Source organism: Condylura cristata, unplaced genomic scaffold (genome assembly GCF_000260355.1).
Source record: "Condylura cristata isolate star-nosed mole 26May11 unplaced genomic scaffold, ConCri1.0 scaffold00032, whole genome shotgun sequence".
Taxonomy (NCBI): domain Eukaryota; kingdom Metazoa; phylum Chordata; class Mammalia; order Eulipotyphla; family Talpidae; genus Condylura; species Condylura cristata.
In genome coordinates, this window is record NW_004567133.1 from 2,496,459 (window position 1) to 2,514,695 (window position 18,237).

General features: G+C 54.1%; 1 protein-coding gene across 1 annotated transcript in view; it reads right to left on the reverse strand.

Moving 5' to 3' along the window:
- The window catches only part of TNRC18 (trinucleotide repeat containing 18), a 76,179-nt gene that overhangs the window by 18,786 nt on the left and 39,156 nt on the right, over nucleotides 1–18,237 (reverse strand). Inside the window, exons 12-18 of the mRNA XM_012731632.1 lie at nucleotides 17,277–17,452; nucleotides 16,636–16,772; nucleotides 16,296–16,424; nucleotides 14,572–14,743; nucleotides 12,898–13,258; nucleotides 9,677–9,952; nucleotides 4,874–5,119 (exon numbers count right to left, since the gene is read on the reverse strand). Coding sequence (XP_012587086.1) covers nucleotides 4,874–5,119; nucleotides 9,677–9,952; nucleotides 12,898–13,258; nucleotides 14,572–14,743; nucleotides 16,296–16,424; nucleotides 16,636–16,772; nucleotides 17,277–17,452 — 1,497 coding nt within the window. The remainder of the gene's footprint in view (nucleotides 1–4,873; nucleotides 5,120–9,676; nucleotides 9,953–12,897; nucleotides 13,259–14,571; nucleotides 14,744–16,295; nucleotides 16,425–16,635; nucleotides 16,773–17,276; nucleotides 17,453–18,237) is intronic.

Here is an 18,237-nt window from a genome sequence, read left to right on the forward strand (position 1 = left end):
CAACAATGTATGAAAAGAATCACATACCATGACCAGATATGCAAGGCTGCAATACATTAACTGTATTACACAACACAACATACCCAACAAAAGCTAAATCACATAGATGCAGAAAAAGCATCTGACAAAATCCAACATCCATTCCCGATAAAAATTCTCAGTGAACTAGGAATGGACAGGAACTTTCTCAACATGATGAGGAATATCTACAAAAACCCTACAAATATCACCATTAGGGATAAGAAGCCAGAAGTTTTCCCACAGGTCAGGAACAAGGCCATAGATGTCCCTTCTCACCACTGCTTTCCCACACCATACTGGAAGCCCTCACTAATGCAGTAAAGACCAAAATAAGAAGGCAAAGATGTAGTGATTGAGAAGGAAGAAATAAATCTCTTCCTTCATAAATGCATGATTATCTATGCAGAAAATCCAAATAAAATGACAAAAACTCCTAAGATGCAGTTATAAAAAGGTTTCAGATACAAGGTTAATACAGAAAGCACATTACTTTTCTATATACCAGCAATAAGTAAGTAATATTTAAAATTTAAACCACAATGGCATGTATATCAGCAACTCCCAAAATTAAGTGCTTAAGTATATAACAAAATATATGAGCAAAATATATAACAACTACATGAGCGAAAAGTACAATACTTTGATGAAAGAAATAAAAATACTCTTACATGATCCAGCGACTGTACTCCTTAGTACTTATCCAGGAGTTGAAAACTATGTTCACACAAAAACTTGTCCATAGATGTTTATAGCAGCTTTAGTCAAAATTGTCAAAACCGGTATGTCACCAATATGCCCTAGATATCCTTGAATGGTGGGTGGTAAATGAGCTGGCCCACCCAGACAAGGGAATATTTAATTCAGCACTAAACAGAAATGCATTAGCAACAAAGCCATGAAAAGACATGAAGGAACCTTAAGTGTATACTGTTAAGTAAAAGAGGGCAATTTGGAAAGGCTATGTGTGACATGAGTCCAGTTCTAAATACATGATTCCATTATTAGAAAACAAACTATGGAGACAAGGAAAGTATCCGTGGTTTTCTTTGGCAGATGAACAGGTGCAACACAGGGATTTTAGCAGTGAAACCTCTCTGTATACTATTGTAATGGTAGGTACATGCCTCTGAACATTGGCCAAGCCCAGGGAAAGCACACCTTTGAGAAGAACCCAAAAGTAAACGATGGAATCTGAGTGGTTCTTATACGTCAATGTATGTTCATCAGTAATAATAAGTGTCCGCTCTGTGGGAGATGCTGATATTGAGAGAGGCTATAAGTGTGGGAGGCAATTGTTACATGAGAAATCTCTTACTTTCCTGTCAATTTTGCTGTGAATCTCTAAAAATAAAAACTATCCAAAAAAGCACTAAGTGCCACAACATAGATGAACCTTTAAACAATCATATTAAATTGAAGAAGCAAACACAAAGATCACATACTGTATTTCATTTATATGAGTAGTCCAGAACAGAAAAATCCAAACAGAAAACAGAAGTTATCTAGGGATTGAGGGGAATGGGAGTGGGGTTAATTTTACAGATGTTAAGAATGTTCTGACTTCAATAGTGGTGATGGTTGCATAATTGTGAACACAGCAAAACTACATACACTTTAAAATGGTGAACTTTATACTATGTGAATGACATCTCAACAAAGCTGTTACTGTTTTAAAAAAGAAAAGGAAACTTCAAATCCAACCATATCAACAATTACATTAACTATTAAAAGATAAAGTCTCTGCCGAAAAGACAGTTTCAAAAGGGTTTCAAAGGGATAAAAAAGTAAGTACCCAATTATAAGCTGTCTACAAGACACTCACTTGAAATTAAAGGCAAAAGTGAAATGAGAGTAAATGGACGTGGAAAGTATCAATCAAAATCTTATAAACAGTACACATAAGAAAGCTAGAAAGACTATTAGATTTCAAAACAAAATGCATTATAAGATAGTAATGAACACTTCATAATAAAAGCTTCAGCTCAAGAGGAAAATGTGGCAATCATAAAGTAGATGCCCAATAACAGAACTTCAAATACATGAAGCAAACACTGGCAGAATAAAAGAAAAGAGAGGAAAGCGGGTTCCGCAATCACAGTTGCAGATTTTAACACCCACCTCTCCTAGACTAGACCAAAAGCTGGCAGAGTTTACACCATCAGACCTTAACACTTCCTACCACACTGGCTTGACTTACAGAACTAAGTGATTTAGTTCCTTCCTGGTAGTGCAGGGGTTAAGTCGCAGCACAGTGAAGCTAACCTCAGTCACTACAGCAGGAATTTGATCCCTGGCCAGAGAGCTACCCACAGGGGAAGCAGACCTCTCCGGTCTCTCCCTGTACCTATGTTCATCTGCCTGTTCTCTTTCCCACTCTGAATCTGGTGAATTCTCTCACTCCTCAGTCCAGACACCTCTGGCCTGTAGCCCTGACACCTCTGGCCTGTACCCTAGTTCTTGTTCTTGTAAGCATAAACAAACAAATCTTTAAAAAAAAAAAAAGAACTTGCTGATTTAGAGAACATGGCACCTAACAATATCAGAATGCATTTTTTTTTACGTGTTTAGAGAATGTTTAAAAACTAAAAAAAAATAAAAATAAAAAGTTTAAAAAGATTACAATTATGCAGGGTATGTCCTCTGGCCAAAATGGAGTGAACGTGCAAATCAGTGAGAGTAACCAGGCCACCCCCACCAATATCTGGACAACAAATAACTCTCGGAAGAATCACTGGATCAAAGAATCACAATAAAACTTAAAAATTTTTTTTAAAGATTTATTTATTTGTGCATACAGAACTGGGGTACAGGCCAGAGGCTCAGGGGCGGCGAGAGGCTTCACCAGAGACAGAGTGGGGAGCAAAACAGGCAGATCCACGAAGTACACTGCTGAGGGGAGCAGCGGGCGGGTCAGGAGAGGTCTGTGGCACCATGTGGTCACCTCTGGGGCAGGCGGGGATCGAACTCATGCGGAAGTGGCTTTAGCTTCTTAGTGCTGCGCTTTAATCCGCTGCGCTACCAGGGAGGGTCCTCAGTTAAAAATATTTTAAGTTTTAGGGCCCTCCCTGGTGGCGCAGCGGGTTAAAGCGCAGCACTGAGAAGCTAAAGCCACTTCCGCATGAGTTCGATCCCTGCCCTGGCAAGCGACCACATGACCAGCAGACCTCTCCTGACCGGCCCGCTGCTCCCCTCAGCAGTGTACTTCGTCGACCTGCCTGTTCTGCTCCCCACTCTGTCTCTGGTGAACCCTCTCATCAACCCCGCATCTCTGACCTGTACCCCAGTTCTATATGCATAAATAACTGACCTGTACCCCAGTTCTGTGTGCATAAATAAGTCTTTAAAAAATTTTTTTCGTTGAGTGATAATGAAAATAAGACAACATATAAAATAGGTGATGCAACTAAAGCCATGTTTACAGAGGCGTAAGCTTTAAAAGCCTCTGGAAGAAAAGAAGGTCCCAAATTAAGGACCTAAACTTGTACCTTAATAGGAACTGGTTGCAAATTATACCCAGAGCTGTTGAAGGAAGGAGGTTAACAAAGGGCAGAAATCAATGAAGTGCTAACCTCTAGACAGGCTGATCAAGAAATGGAGAGAAAGGGAACAAATTATCTGTCCTGGCAGTGAAAAAGGAAACACTCCTACGCCTTCAGACGCCGAAGTATGACAAGAGAAGAAGCTGGACCCTGCTGACACATTCCGTAGCATGATGGATGAAATGGATGCTCGTAGCTAGGGGCAAAAGGCTCAAGGCCCTAGGACGCTACTTCCCTGAGGGCCGGGGGCAGGATGATGCTAAGGGCAAGTCGGGCAGGTGGAACCGAGGGTCAGGGACAGAGGCCTGGTCAAATCTGAGCTTGGAGAGAAAGCCCTCCAGCTGCATCTGGGCACTGAGAGCAGGCGAGGCTGGGGCCGAGCCTCAGAAGCTGGGGCTGCTTGGAACAGCGGTAGGATGGGGGTGAGCGGGAGGGAGGCCGCGGAGGGAGGGGCAGGCAGGGCCTGGCTGACCACAGGTGGAGCCCCAGGTCAGCACCAGCGTCCTGGAGCCTGTGGAGCCGAGCCAGGAGCAGCCGGGAGCCTGGGGGGAAGACAGTACCACGCTCATTTCCCCGCCGGGGGGCCCTCTGCGGGCAGGAGGCGCAGGAAAGGACACTGGGTTCAGTACGGAAACCAAGCAGCCAGGCACAGGTCCCTGCGGAGCCCAGGCGAGCTCAGACCAGCACGCGCCCAGAACCGAGCCCAGGTGCAGATGGGCTGGGCCCTGCTGCAAGGGGAGGCTCAGAGGCCCGAGGGAAGGAGGGAGAAAGTGTGGCCAGCACAAGGCCAAGCACCCTCCTCTGGGGCCCAGTCCCAGGCCGAATCTGCCCCACCTGGACCCCAAACTCACTGAAGAAAGCCCCATTACTGGCCCAACTATGAAAAGCTGCCCCTTCCTTCAACCCGGGTCACCTGCTCCATCAGCCACACCTCTGCATCCTCTCTGCAGGCTTCGCTGGCTCGCTTCTCTCATAGCTAAGCCTGGGTGTTGGCAGACCCCCTAGAGACTGTGTCAGGGGCTTCCACTGGGCACCCACAGACCCCCCAATATGCAGGTCTGAAGCCTCTCTGCTTCCCAGAACAGCCAGGCAGGGTCACCGGGAGAGGTGGGTCAGGCCACATCAAGGCCACTCTGCATAGCTTGGGAGACGCCTCAGACAGCAATCGGGGCCCACATCGCCAGCACCCCTCTCCTCAGAACAGGGCTGGCCACAAGCAGCCCCCACTCTGCTCCAGCTGACCCAGCCTCAGCTCCTCCCTGCAGGGCAAGACAGAGACAGCCACCCCAAGCTGCCCACCCGCTGGCACTCACCCATCAGGCTCTGTCGCTCCTCCTTCTTCCTGGCCTTCTGCTTGGCCTCCAGCTGCACCACTGACAGGGACGGCCCCACTGTGGGGCTGGGGAGGGCACTGGCTGCAAAGCGGGCCAGCAGGCCCAGCCCGCTCTCCTCCAGGCCTGGCGACAGGGCCCGCTCTCGGGCCCCCAGCCTATAGCCGCCACCAGCCTCGTCCTCGTCCTCCTCAAGCTCATCCTCCTCGTCCTCCTCGGAGCTCTCATCTGGCGTGCAGAAAACAGGAGGCAAGTCAGAGTCTTGGTCTGGGCGTGGGCCGCCCCCAGTCCCCAGCTTGGACGGGCTGCGTGGCCACAGCTCCAGTTAACTCCTCACCAGCCGGGGGTGGATCCAGACCAGCCCACTAGACCCACCCATGGCCCAGCGTCCCCATCAAACCGAGCCCAAGTAGTGGGCATCCTGGATGGCCCAGAGGTGGGCAGCGGGGATCAGAGTGAGTTTCTCTCAGGGGGACACTGACATGCACCTGTGTTGTGGGGACAGACACACAGACAAGGCCTGGAGACGGCTCTCTCCATGGTCTCACGCACACACACGCCCCGACGTACAACATGAAGGCTGAGGAAGGAGGCAGGAGAGGAGAGGTGAGGAAAGGGAGAGAAAGGGGGTCCTGGGGTCTCAGTATGGGGCTCCAGGCACAGGCCCCTGGGGGCAGCTTTGTCAGCTGGAGGCTGAGGGCCGGTGGCAGGACAAAGTGGAGTTTGGTTTCTCCCTGGGGTGGGAAGATGCCTGTGTTGAAGCCTGAAGCAGGCTCTGAGGTCTAAAGTTAACTCCCAGCCGGTTAACTCCTCATGTGAGAAGCCTGCAGCAAGCCTCTGAGTCTACTTCTCATCTTCAGCTCAGGGCGACCTTCCCAGCTCACCCAGCCAGCTAACGGGAAGATGCAAGCAGGATCACACCTACGCAGGAAGGCGTGCTTTGCAGGCAAAGGGGATCAACCAGAAACAGTCTTCCTATCCTACAAATACAAACACAGTCCCGCTGCCGGAGAGTCATGCGTTGGCTACCCCGTGGGAAGCTGGCAAGAGCCGGCAGGCCGGTCAGCCCACTCTGCACCAGCAAGACGCTGGCCAGGCAGGTTGAGGGCCCAGGCAGCCGAGCAGGACTCCAGCTCTGGACTGGCTGGATGTGCTGTCCCAGTCTAATGAAAAGAGAAGCCTAAAGAACCCCTAGCCTGTCGCTCTGGTCGAGATGTAGCTCTCCGCAGTACCTGGCCCTGTAAGCCTGGGGGCTGCAGTCCTGAGCTCAGTTTAGGCCGCTGGGACAAGGAGGGAGTGGGAGTGGGTGGGAGCAAGCAGCAAGCCTGTGGGGAGCAACACCCCCTGCACGTGAACCGAGGCCTCCGTCGCAAAGAGACCTCCTCTCAGTACAAGCTTGCTTCTGACCTTCCCGGGACACATCCGGCCAACCCCAGTGGGCAGGCGGGCAGAGAAGTGTGCAGCAGCAAACTCGGCCCGTGCAGTGCCGTGGCCAAGGAGCAGCCAGGGACACTGGCTGGGGGGCAGGGAGGACAGCCCGAAGGCCTGAGTGCTGGGACAGTGAGGGAGCCACGGGCAGGATGAAGCAAGGCTGAGGCCAGAGGAGGGAAATGAGGTGAGCCATCTTCTCCCTGCTCCTTCTGGGAGCAGGCGCAGCCTTGGGGGCCCAGAGGGGGTGAATGGGGGCCAACTCCACTTTCTCCTGCCAATGCCCCAAGTCACCTGCTTGCTTGAGGGCAGCTAGTCCAAAAAAAGGGGACCCCAGGGTGCCAGTGGGGTCAGAGGGTCTTTGCCTACCCACTTATCAGAGGGGGCCGAGTTCTGCTGAGTTACCCCTTAGTGAGAGAGGCAGCCATGAGCTTAAGAAGCCCCTCAGGGAGTCGAGAGAGGAAGGAGGCAGAGAGAGGAGGCTTGTTAGAAGGAGCGAGTCCGCTCCGAGCGACGGATGAGGCGGATGCAGAGGCGGGGCAGGCAGGCAGCAGGCAGGCAGTGCACACTTGCGATCATTCACATTGCGGACGTCACATGGTTCTGTCTCCGCCCCAGCGGGCCACAGCGGCAAAGCAGGCTAAGTGTAGGCAGACTTTTGACAGCACCTGGGTCCCCCACATCAGGCCTCCCTGGGGTTGGCCAATTTGAGCAGGGTGGTGAGCAGGGGACGGGCTGGCTGGGGTGGGGACGTGGGCTTGGATGTGTGGCCAGCTCTCCCTCTGAGAGACAGCCTTCCTGGGCTGCTCAGGTGTGGAGACCCCAGAACTCCAGTCTCTCCCGTCCGGGAGCATTCTCCACTGGCAGAGGCTAGCAGGGGAGGGCTGACTCTGGGTTTCTGGAGGCCTGGAGGGTTTCAGAGCCCAGAAAGCCAGCAGCAGCCCCATCCCAGCACCCTGGGACAGAAGAGTGTTTGGAAGGCAAAAGCCAATCTTGGTCCCCAGGACCCTCCCCATCTCCCACCCTGATCTGACCAGCCAACCCTGCCGCCTCCATGGCCATACGCCCAGGCTGGGATCTGCAGGGCGGGCGGGGCAGGGCACAGGGCGGGTCTCGGAACCAAGAATGTCTTTCTGGAGTTGTCTACACCTGAGGCCACAGAGCTTGCCAAGGGCGGGGGAAGAAAAGTGCCAACAAAGAAACCCAAGGAAATGGAGGAAAACGTTTTTATTTAAAAAAGACTCTTGGCTCAGTGTGTGGGGTTGGCTGTTGTACCTCAGTTTGGTCTTCCAAAACCCAATCGGTAAATGCCAAAGCGATTGCTGCTGCCATAGCCGATGGGGGCAAACCCCGAGGAGGGAGGTGCAGAGAGACAGAGAGAAAAGGTTTGCCTACCTACGGAGCAACGAGCCAGGCCCGACCCAAGCTCAGTGACCCGCTGCGCCGTCTGCCCTACTCCCAGCCTTCGCTTTGCGTCCAGAGTGCAGCGTGAGAGCAAATGCAAGAGACCAAAACAGACATTCAAAGCATCATGGGTAGGGGTCAAGGGTGAAGGTATGGTCAAGCTGCTGGGAGGAGAAAGCAGACATACCAGAAGCCAAGCCAATTAGGTGTTTAGTATCAGATGTCAGTAAGGCCCTATTACCCAAATATCCCTTTTGAGACCTGACCAATGACCTGTGTGCAGTGGGGCCCCCACCCTTCACCCCTCCAATCCCACTATCTGGGCTCTGAACCCTGCTGCAGCCAGCCCTGGTCTGAAGACCCCTGGCCCCTTGCTAAAGAGACCTGGGCATTGTGTTGGGGTGGGACGACTCAAAACCTTGGTGGCTGAAACCCTGGCTTTAAGGAAAGAAGGGAAAGGGTGTGTGTGGGAGGCGGCACAGGGGTCCAGGCGGGGGGTGGGGGAGGCGATGGTGAACCAGTAAGACCTCCGGGGAGGTCTGAGCTGGGGGAGGGGTCACACACAGGCCAACTGGCACATCTGCGGCCTGCTTGAGACCCAGAGCACATGTGCTCAGGTGTGGCAGCAGCCCAGGAGACGGCCACCCAGGGGCACCTGGCTCCCTGCTGCACCATCTCCTGGGGACCTAAAAGGAAACTGGATCAAGCCAGATGGCAAGGCAGAGACAGAAGGCAGTCCAGGCCTGGCACACTGGCACTGAGGGCAGCGTTCTGACCCTGCCTCCGGGCCTTGCTCAGGGGCCATTGGGGTCGAGGCTCTGACACCGTGCTCTGCTACCCAGGCTCTGGGATCTAAGGAAGTCCCCCCGAATCAAACCCTAAACCAGGGCAAGGAGACATTTAAGGACCCACTGGCTACCTCCCTGGGACGTCGCTGACTCCCAGAAGTTCTGCCATTAGAGGTATCTGAGCCAGGTTATTCCAGGAAACTCTGGACGCATCCCCTTTTCCTAAGGGAGGTGAGTGAGGCCCTGGACTTAGCTGAACGCAAAGCAGCCTGTGACCCTCTGGGCGGCGATAAAGCCGAGTGCTCGGGCTCATGCCCGCTGGGGGACAGCCAATGCTCTGGACCCTGTTCTGTCTACATGCCCTTGGGACAGTAATGTGTGTCGGAAAACAAGTGTCTGCAAATCTTTTAAACGCCATTGCTTAAAAACAGAGCTTTAAGAAAATAAAAGACAAACAAGCAGCTTCAAAAAAAAGGATGATGCTGGAGGTGAAAGCAGTTGACTTTAAACCTGAAAAATGAAACGCATGCCAATAGCTACCAGGGATATTTGAATAATAGAGAAAAGCGGCAGACTGCATCATTCCATCTCTGCCCCTTCCGAGGTGGGAAAGGGGAAAGGGGAGAGAAGGAACAAAATGAAGGGAGCGGGAACCTGACCGCTGGTAAGGACACAGCAAGAGAGACGAGGCACACGGGTTTAGTTAAAAATGAACTCGATATGTTTAATAAAGCTTGGTATTACCAAAATCGCAGTACAAACATCAAGTCACACGCCCACACGACAGAATTCCGGTTACAAGACGCCCCTCGGGAGGCCTCGAGCGGGCCTGCCGAGGGAGAACCAGCCCAGGCCTGTGGTCTAGGGGCAGAGGGGCGAGGAATGGGGTGGGCGCAGGGGGGAGAGTGGAGAAAGGTGGAAACTACAAACAGTCCGTATAAAAAAGCTCAAAAAGAGCTAGCCGATGATATCATCACAACGATACAGGTACAAATAAAAACAAACAAAAAGACTTAGGCTGATAAAGCAGGCTACGCTGCCAAGAACCAAGATGGCTGCCTCCGCGGCCATCCTCTCCAGCGCTCGCGCTCTCGCTCTCTCGCGCTCACTCACTCTCTCGCTGTCTATAAAACACGGAAGGTATTTTGTGTTTGGAGCTAGTAACCTTGGTCAAACGAGTCCTCCGAAGAATCACTGAAGGAGGAACGGGCCTCGACCTCTGGGAGCAGCAAACAGAACGGCTGCTTCCTGCTGGCAGCCGGCTTAGGTTTCAGAGTCCGGGCAGCCGCCAGGCCCCTCTTGGTCAGCTTGGAGCCTCCAGCTGGCTTGCTGTTCTTTGCCACCATGCCACACAGGAGGGAGGACGTCAGTTTGGAGCTGGAGGGGCCTTGGGCAGACCACTCGTCCTTCAGGAATTCTTCATCTTCCTCTGAGTCCGTATCTGCAGTCAAAGTAGTTTTTAATAAAGATAAGTCACAGAGCTGGGGCAGGAAGGGACTGGTGTCTTTCACTATTCCTAGTGGTTCTAAGAACAACCTGCTCAATGCCAGGACAGAAAACGCAGTTCCGGTGCCTATAGGCCGCGACCCAGCTCATCACGTCACCTAGGTCACATGCCCAAGCCACAGGCATCACCCAACTCACCTTCTGCAGGCTCAGGCCCACGGCCTTTCCAGCTATCTGCTACGGAATACCTCAACCAACAACCTCTCCAGGCCGGGGGAGGTGGCAGTCCCGGAAGGCTATCCCCTGGTCATCACATTAGCGCTGGTCCTACCTCCCACCAGACTTCATTCAAGTCTAGGGGTTCCATTTGGGAAGGGGTTCCACGAGGGGAAACTCTTCCCCCCAAATGCCAGCTTCTAGTGGCTTGCTGGGCTGGCGTGGGCCACCTCATGAATGCAATCACCCACACCCCGGCCCACATCCCCATCAGCACCAAGGGGGATGGAAATAGGTGTGGTGAGGACACTGCCTCCAAGGAAACCCACAGCTGTCGGGTTTTCTTGAGTCTCCGGCCTCACTGCTCAGGGAAGCCACCCCGTTCTGAGGAGGCTTAAGTGAGCACAGCTCTGACCCCTTTCAACCCTTCTCTGAACAGACTCCCACCATTGGACCCATTTTACACAGGGAGTGAATGGGATTTCACTGGAAGAACAGACCCCACAGCCAAAGACTAATCCCTTCACCTGGAAAATGCATTTGGGACATGAAGAACATTAACAAGCAGCTGCACCACTTCCCAGAGGAACTACATGTGAGCACGTGTGTGGGGACTGGGGTGTCATCTGGCCACTACCTCCAGTATCTCTGCTGTCCACTCTAGCCAAGAGCCCAACTGCAGGATGGCCTGGCTGCACTGAGTAGGTCAAGGACACCCCAGGCTCCAGCCTATGGCCTAGTCACTGCCCGCCCTCTCCTGACTCCATCCTATCCCTCCCCAGGCCACACCCCAGGCTGGGGATGCCTGTGCTGATGATGAGCCACCCAAGCCCTACAGCCTAGAGGAAAGTCAGAGGACACGTGGCTCTTCCGTCCCTGCCAGCACATCCTCTCTAACCCCCTGGCCTCTCCATGACCACGCGCTCTTAATTACCTACAACTGCAGACAGGCTCCTAAAGGAAGGAAAATCAGCACATATCACAGCCATCACTTAGCTGGGGTCAGGCCCTCTGACTTGATTGTTGCAACATTAACCCATTTCTTTCCCCTGCATAGTTTTACACAAGGCACGCGAGCTAGACTGGAACCGGAACAGTCCCTTGCGTATGTCTGTTAAGTCGACTCACCAGCACAGAGACCCCACAAAGACCTGAGGGGCCGTGCTACTCTCTGGCCTCTAGCTCACCCCACCCACCACCACCTGTAAATGGGGGATACGTGCAACAGCCAGGTCATATCCATGGGCCACTCTGCCTTGAAAGACCAAAGGAGTAGCAATCCTCCTCAGCCGCTCTTCATTATTCCAAATCAAGCACAGATGCAAAGTGCAGAGGAAAGCTTCAACTCTCTGAAATGCGCCCTCTACTAGTGCCAGAGTGACCAAGAACCTGGGCAGTGCCATTAGATCACAGCCATCCACACGGAGGGCCACAAAGCTCCAAGTATCCTGCTGTCCTGAGCAGGTAAGGCACGAAGGAGCTGCTCGCCTCAAGTCCATCTGAGCATCAGCCCCAGAAACCCACTAGTCCAGGGCAACCGAAACACGTTTAAAAAATAGTAACAGTGTAATTTCATGCCAGGTGCCAGATCCAAGCTCTTTACCCTCATGAGCTTGAGCTCACTAGAGCCCACAGGCAGGGGTAACAGGGAAACCGCAAATCCGGAAACACTTATTTTCCTCCCTTCAGAATACACGCGATCACACACTACATGTCCATTCTCCTCACACGACGCTCAAACTCCCCCAGCGGACACGACGGAGCCTATCAAAGGGCGAGGTCACACAGAACCAGGCAGTCACCAATGAGAAAGCCGCCCACTGGCCGGGGCCGGGCACTAGGGCACCGACCCAGCCGACAGGTGCCAGGCGCCTTGCAAGAAGCCCCTCCCGGCCTGCGGGCACGGTGGCCGGTGGCCGCGCACCTAGCAGCCGCCCTGGGCGTCAGGTAGAGACCTACTGAGTTACCTCCCAGCCAGCGGCTGGCACAGCGCCGGGGCGCTGCGGGGGGGCCCGAGGCTGCCCGCCTCAGGAACCTCAGCCCTGAGCCCAGGGGCAGCTCCAAGGGGCGGCCCAATGGGTGAACCAAACCCCAGTCCTCGGTCCATGGGTTGGCACACTTCTGGGGCGCAGGCGCGGCACAGCAACAGGCAGGTTTGGGCGGCCGAGGCTGTCAGCTCCCTGGCTCCCCGGCTCAACGCCTGGGCCTCAGGCAGCCTGGGGCTCGCTCTGTCTTCGGGACCAAACCCGGGCACCACGTGGAGGGGCGTCCCGAAGAGCGAGGTTAACACCCGACAGCCCGCGCAGCGCCGCGCAGCCGCCCCGCCACACACGTGCGCGCACGGTTTACGATGGCTCAGCCGGAGGACGGAAGCCGCCTGAGGGCCAGGCAGCCCGGCCATCTCCGAGGCGCTCAGTCGCGCTGGCGGCCGCGGCCTCAGCGGCCCCAGGCCTCCCTCCGCCACACGCCCGCCCAGCAAACCAGCGGGCGACGGGCCCAGGAGGCCGACAACCTCTCCAAATGCCCGCCACTGCGGCGGCCACCAATCACAGGCGCCGCTGCAGCTCAACGCCCGCCCACCTCACGCACTTCCGCTCCAGACCGCCCAACTTCCGGCGGGAGTTCAAGCAGACACGAGAGGCCTTCGAGCGTCCGGGACACGAGGCAGCGGCGGTGGGGGAGAGGGGAGAGGCTACCGGCGGCGGCTCAGCGTCCGCTACTTACTGTAGGAGTAGCTGCTCACTTCCGAGGCGAACGGGGAGTGGGCCGGCTTGGGCTGGCCTCTGGCCTTGAAGCCCACCTCCATCTTCCTGACCTTGGCGGCCCTTTTGTGTTTACCTTCTCTGGAGGCTTTCAGAGACAAGCTGAGGCCTTTGGCCAGCGCCTTCCTGTCCTTGCCCAGCAGGCTGTCGTAGGGCGTCAAGTACCTGCCGCAGCCCCCGCTGGCTTTTGATTTCCCCACAGAAGTGTCCGAGAATTTGAAAGGTGACTTCAGCTTGTCCTGCTTTGTGAGGGAGAGGGCCTTGTCCAGCTTGCTTGCCAACTGCTCCTGGTCACTGGCCATCTTTTTCTTCTTAATCTTGAGCTGGAGAGAGCATGGGGAAGTGACAGTTAAGACATCTGGCAAAAGGGACAAGCCGGGACTCCAGTCCTCCTGCGGCGGGGGCACCTGGCTGCTGCTCAGCCCCCCAGCCTCTGTTCTTCTACTGTGAAATGGGGATAATTAGCGCGTGAATGTCACCCCGTTTTTCTGGCCATCCACTGAGAGGAGGCACATGAAGCCCTTACTAAATAGCTGCTGCTACGGTTACACTTCGCAGTAGCGATGGGCTTTCCACTCTGGCTCTCCCAGGCGCTCTTGGTGCCTCCAGGGAAGAGCTGTGAGTGAGTAGTGCTGCCGGCAAACACAAGTCCCCTGGGCGAAGGGGGCAGGAGGGACACCAACATGACAAACCCAGATGGCAACTACCAAGGCTGATCTCAACTACCGAAAGCAGCTGAAGACGGCCCTTCAGGCTCGCCAGCTTAACCTGGCCAAAGCTACCAAGAAAAAAGCCTCACGTTACGCTGAATGCCCGGAGCACAAAGATTAGAGATGTCACAGATTAAACTCCTGCCTGTACAGCTGTCATCACTTGTCATCTGTTGAAGGGAAATGTGCGTCTTCAAAGCTATTGCTGCTTCATTTGAACATTTTATCCCTGTTTTCTCTAATCAGGTAACATACAGAGAAAGAGTTGGAATGGACTGATTTAAACAAGAGGAGCCTTCATAGTTTGAGAGTATGAAGGATCCTGATCTGCAAACTGGCTCTTCCCTGCTTCCTGAGTGGGAACTTCCCTCCGATGGCAAGCAACCAAAGCAGCCCCACTGCACAGGACTTTATAGGAGGGGAGACGAATACGTTAGTATTTAGCGATAAGGGTTTAAGTGGATGATTTCAATGCTCTACAGAAATAAGAAAAATCAAGGAGTTGGCTGTACCCCTTTACCCCTAGAGAGTTCACAGAGGAAATTACAATGACATTAAGCCTTGTTTCTTAGAACTACAGAATGGTGGAGCTGCTCATTAAATAATTATACTGTTAAACAACAGTAATTGCATTATTTGGTTAAGAACTTGCAGTGTGTCTGACTGGCTTCAGCAGAGGGTCACGAAACTCACACAGGGGATGTAAACTTTCAGTCTCAGTTCAGCCTGCAGCTGTGCTACTTGGATTAAGTTCCTGACCCGGGGGGTCTAATTTCCCCTCTGCATAACTGGAGAAGAGCCACTCTGGCATTGAGCAGTCATTTCTATGGTTCCTGTGTAGCAGTAGGGTCCCCACAAAGGGCATGTGAACTCTGACATGCCCCCAAACCCTGCACCCCGAGATGCAGCACACCTGGGGTACTGACCTGGCTCATGAAGTCCGCGGATGTCTCGTGCTCCTCCCAGGGCTGGTTCCTCCCTCTAGCTTTGCCAGTTCCAGCGAGGGCGTCATGCTCCTCCTCAGACCCCTTGTGTCTCTTCCTCATCCCTCCTCCCAGCTCGTAGTCATCCGACGTCAGCAGGGGCTTGCTGCTCAGCCTGAAACCCAGATGCACCACAGGTGAGCACCCTAGTCGAGTAACCCCCAAGGGCTGGGGGTCCACCCTCATGGCCCTAGAAGTCTGGGCGCTGGATGCTGAAGCACAGTGATGTGATGTCAGTGACGAGCCTGGGGCCACAGATCCTGTGAGACCTCGTGTTGGAATTCTGGGATATTTATAATTGAAGCAAAATGAGAGTTTAATGTAAAAAGACAAATTCCAAGTCAGTCTTCTCTGCTGGCCTCTTGCTCTCTTGTGCTCCTTCACACATACACTCACACACGCCAACTCTGCATGGTCACACCGCTGTACCAAAGCATGCCAAGAACAAGGATAACAAATGCCAAGGACACCCACCAGGACTGCAGGGGTGACTCTGATCCAGAGCTTATGTGCAGGAGTCACTGGCTGGTCTCCTGTGCTCTCTGGAGTACAGGCAGGCAGTGGTCCCAGTTCAAAAGCTTCGCCTGCCTGCTTTAAACTAAACCCTCATTAAGTAGTAACAAAAGCAGCTAATTTTCATTTTCTGCTTACTACACACAGTGATATATGTACTCGGTTTGGTTTTGACTTTTTTTTTTTGGTAGATGAGGAAACAGGCTCAAGAAAGCTAACACCTGGTACAAGATCACAGTGTGCTGAACTGAGACCGGATGCAAGAAGTACGACCACCACCAGGGCGCACTCCTGAGCGAGGACCTTCATGCTGGTGGCCTCAGACTCTGCTCTCTTCCCCTGGAGGTGCTTCCCAGCCCTCCAGTGCCTGCTAGCAGGGTAGTTTGTTCTCTCTCCCTCCTCTCCTCAGTCAGTAACATCCAAGGAAGTTTGTAAAAGCAAGACGTGGGGACCTGCGAGACGTCTTCCCCTGAGGTCTATGGCTGACCCACCGCCTGTCCTGGCATTCACCTGCCCCGCCGCGCCAAGCTGAGGATACTCCAGCCCCTTCTGACAGACCTCATGCAGCTGGTACCCTCCCTGACACCCAGGGAAAGCCACAGCACCTCTCCTCTCCACTCCCAGCCAGGAGGCAAAGCTCATTCCAGCCAGCATTCCAGCAAACTCCCAGAGGTGTCAACACGTGATGCCTGCTGCCCCCAGGAGCTGTCTCAAAGCACTTGAAGTTGGTGGCTCCAGTGACCAGGCTCAGGCACCATGGCCCACAGGTCAGTCCAGGAGACGGGAATGACACTGTCCAGCACAGAAGCAGCAGCAAGGTCAGAGCCCACCCCAGAGGGGCTGGCAGCTAGCGGGCCACTCCACAGGGAAGAGCACGTGGAGAGGAGCAGGAGTTAGTCCCTAGCTGGGGAAGGCGGGCATGGCAGGAGGGTGGTGACGGCATGGCACCTCTGACTGGGGTGTGCTGGCTCTGCCGCTCGCCTCGCTCACCCTCCTCGCCCAGCCGCTGCACTAGACCCGAGAGCTGCCGAGCCAGGCAGGTCAGAGCCCGAGGGACTCGAGTCCCCAGCACCCAGTCACGGGCGCCACCTGGGCCCGTGCTCCTCCCTCCAAGCTCTGTGTCAGTTCCCGACCCACCGAGGGGCCAGCCTTACTTTCCGCTACTGTTGCGGCTCTTCCCTCTCTTGCGGGGGGGCGACAGGGCGCTCAGGGCGTGGGTCCGTTTCCTCGGCCTGCCAGGGCCTCTGCGTGCCAAGCTTCTATGGGGTTCCTCGCGCCTGTCCCTTAAAAAGAATCACACGCTTGGCTGTGAACCTGGGGGGTGGGGGAGGGCGCAGAGAAAGGACACACGGTGCGCACACGTCACTCGGGTCCACACACACCTACGACGGCCTGCCACAGCCGACCTACGGAGCACCAATGCCTACGAGAGCCCGCGAGGGCACCGCCTGCCGCGACCACGGCGCCCGCCGTCGGCCCCAGGTGCACACTCACTCGGAATCGCGGCGCCTCTGCAGCTTCACCAGCTCCCGCTGCTTCTCCTTGTACTGCCGCTGGACCTCTGCCAGCCTCATCCGGAAGTCCAGCTCCATGGCATCCATGTTCTCCAAGGAGGACTTCATGGCGTACATCTGTGGGGACAGGAGCATGAGGATGCAGCGCCCACTAGCTCCCACCCCGCTGGGCACCGACCCGCCGGTGAGGATGGCGAGGCTTCACAGTGAAGAGCTCGCCCAGCACTTCTGCCACCCACTCTGTCACCCTGGGCAGAGCAAAGACCCGACTTGCAGGGCTGTGTCAAGGCCACCTCGGCACGTGATATTCTCATCTACTGCTGTGGACAGAGACTCAGCTCACACTGCGTGTCCAAGGCACACAGGCAGTGAGGGCACACAGCCCAGGGCACACACTGCCCACTCCTGACACATCATCAACTGGATAAACTGAGGCTCGGGGTGGGGAAACCACTTGCCCAGGACCACCCAGCAAGTTGGTGGCAGAAGCTGGATGCGCGTCGAACCCTTCAAACTCCAAAGCCAGCCATATCCAACTCTGAAGGCGCCTCTGGACAGCAACCGCACTACCACCTCACCCCACAGGCCAGAAGCTGGAAAAATGGGCTCAGAACACCTCACCCGCTCCTCCTTCTTCTGCATCCAACTGTACTTCTTATTGGGGTTCAGCTCCCGTGGAAGCCGCAGGTTCTTGAGCGGGTCCACAAAGGGGCTGTCCAGTACCTCCTTCAGCATGTGGCTGCTGGCCGCCAGCAGGCTCTCCAGCGAGGGCCGCACCACCAGGCCCCGCTCCGCACCTACACACAGGGGGCACGTGAGGCTGTGCTCCTCACACCCCGCCAGCAGCTCAGTGTCTCCCCCAGGCCACATGGCCCCCTAGGTGCTGACCGGGCCACGGCCTCCACGGGGCAGGCAGCAGAGCTGAGGGAGAGCAGCAGGGGAGAGCCTGGTGCTGTTTTCAACAGATCTGGTGGTACACCAAGATGCCTACACCCGTCATCAAAGGAGTCCATGTCTAGGAGTGTGGGTCTTTCTGACTTCTCTGTACTTAAAATTTTCCACAAGGAACAGTCATCAGACGAAAAGCCCAAAATTAGGTTTTATAAACTTTAAAAATAATGTGCACATATAACAGGCAGAGAGCTACAAAGAAAGAAAAAACCTTTCCCTGCCCGACACACAGGTCCCCCTGGATGAGATGATGATGTCCGACAGATGGTTCCAGAAGCATCTATGTGTACTCAAATATCCATAACATACACAGCTATGCCTCTATAAAAATGGTCAACACATCATAGCATATTTTGATTCTTTTCCTATTTAATATCTTTCCACATTAGACTTTACAAAGATCTACATCTATCAGATTATTAGCTTGACCCTCAGTCACCGTTTGTGGAGATCAAAAACACAAGAATATCAGCAACTTTGGAGGGTCAGAGCTAATAACAGCCTAAAATTTTCTTGCATATATGAATTTTACACTTATTATTATCTAAATAACCCCCCTACTAATGGTATTTTTTTTAAGATTTATTTATTTATTCATACTGGGGTACAAGTCAGAGGTACAGGGGCAGTG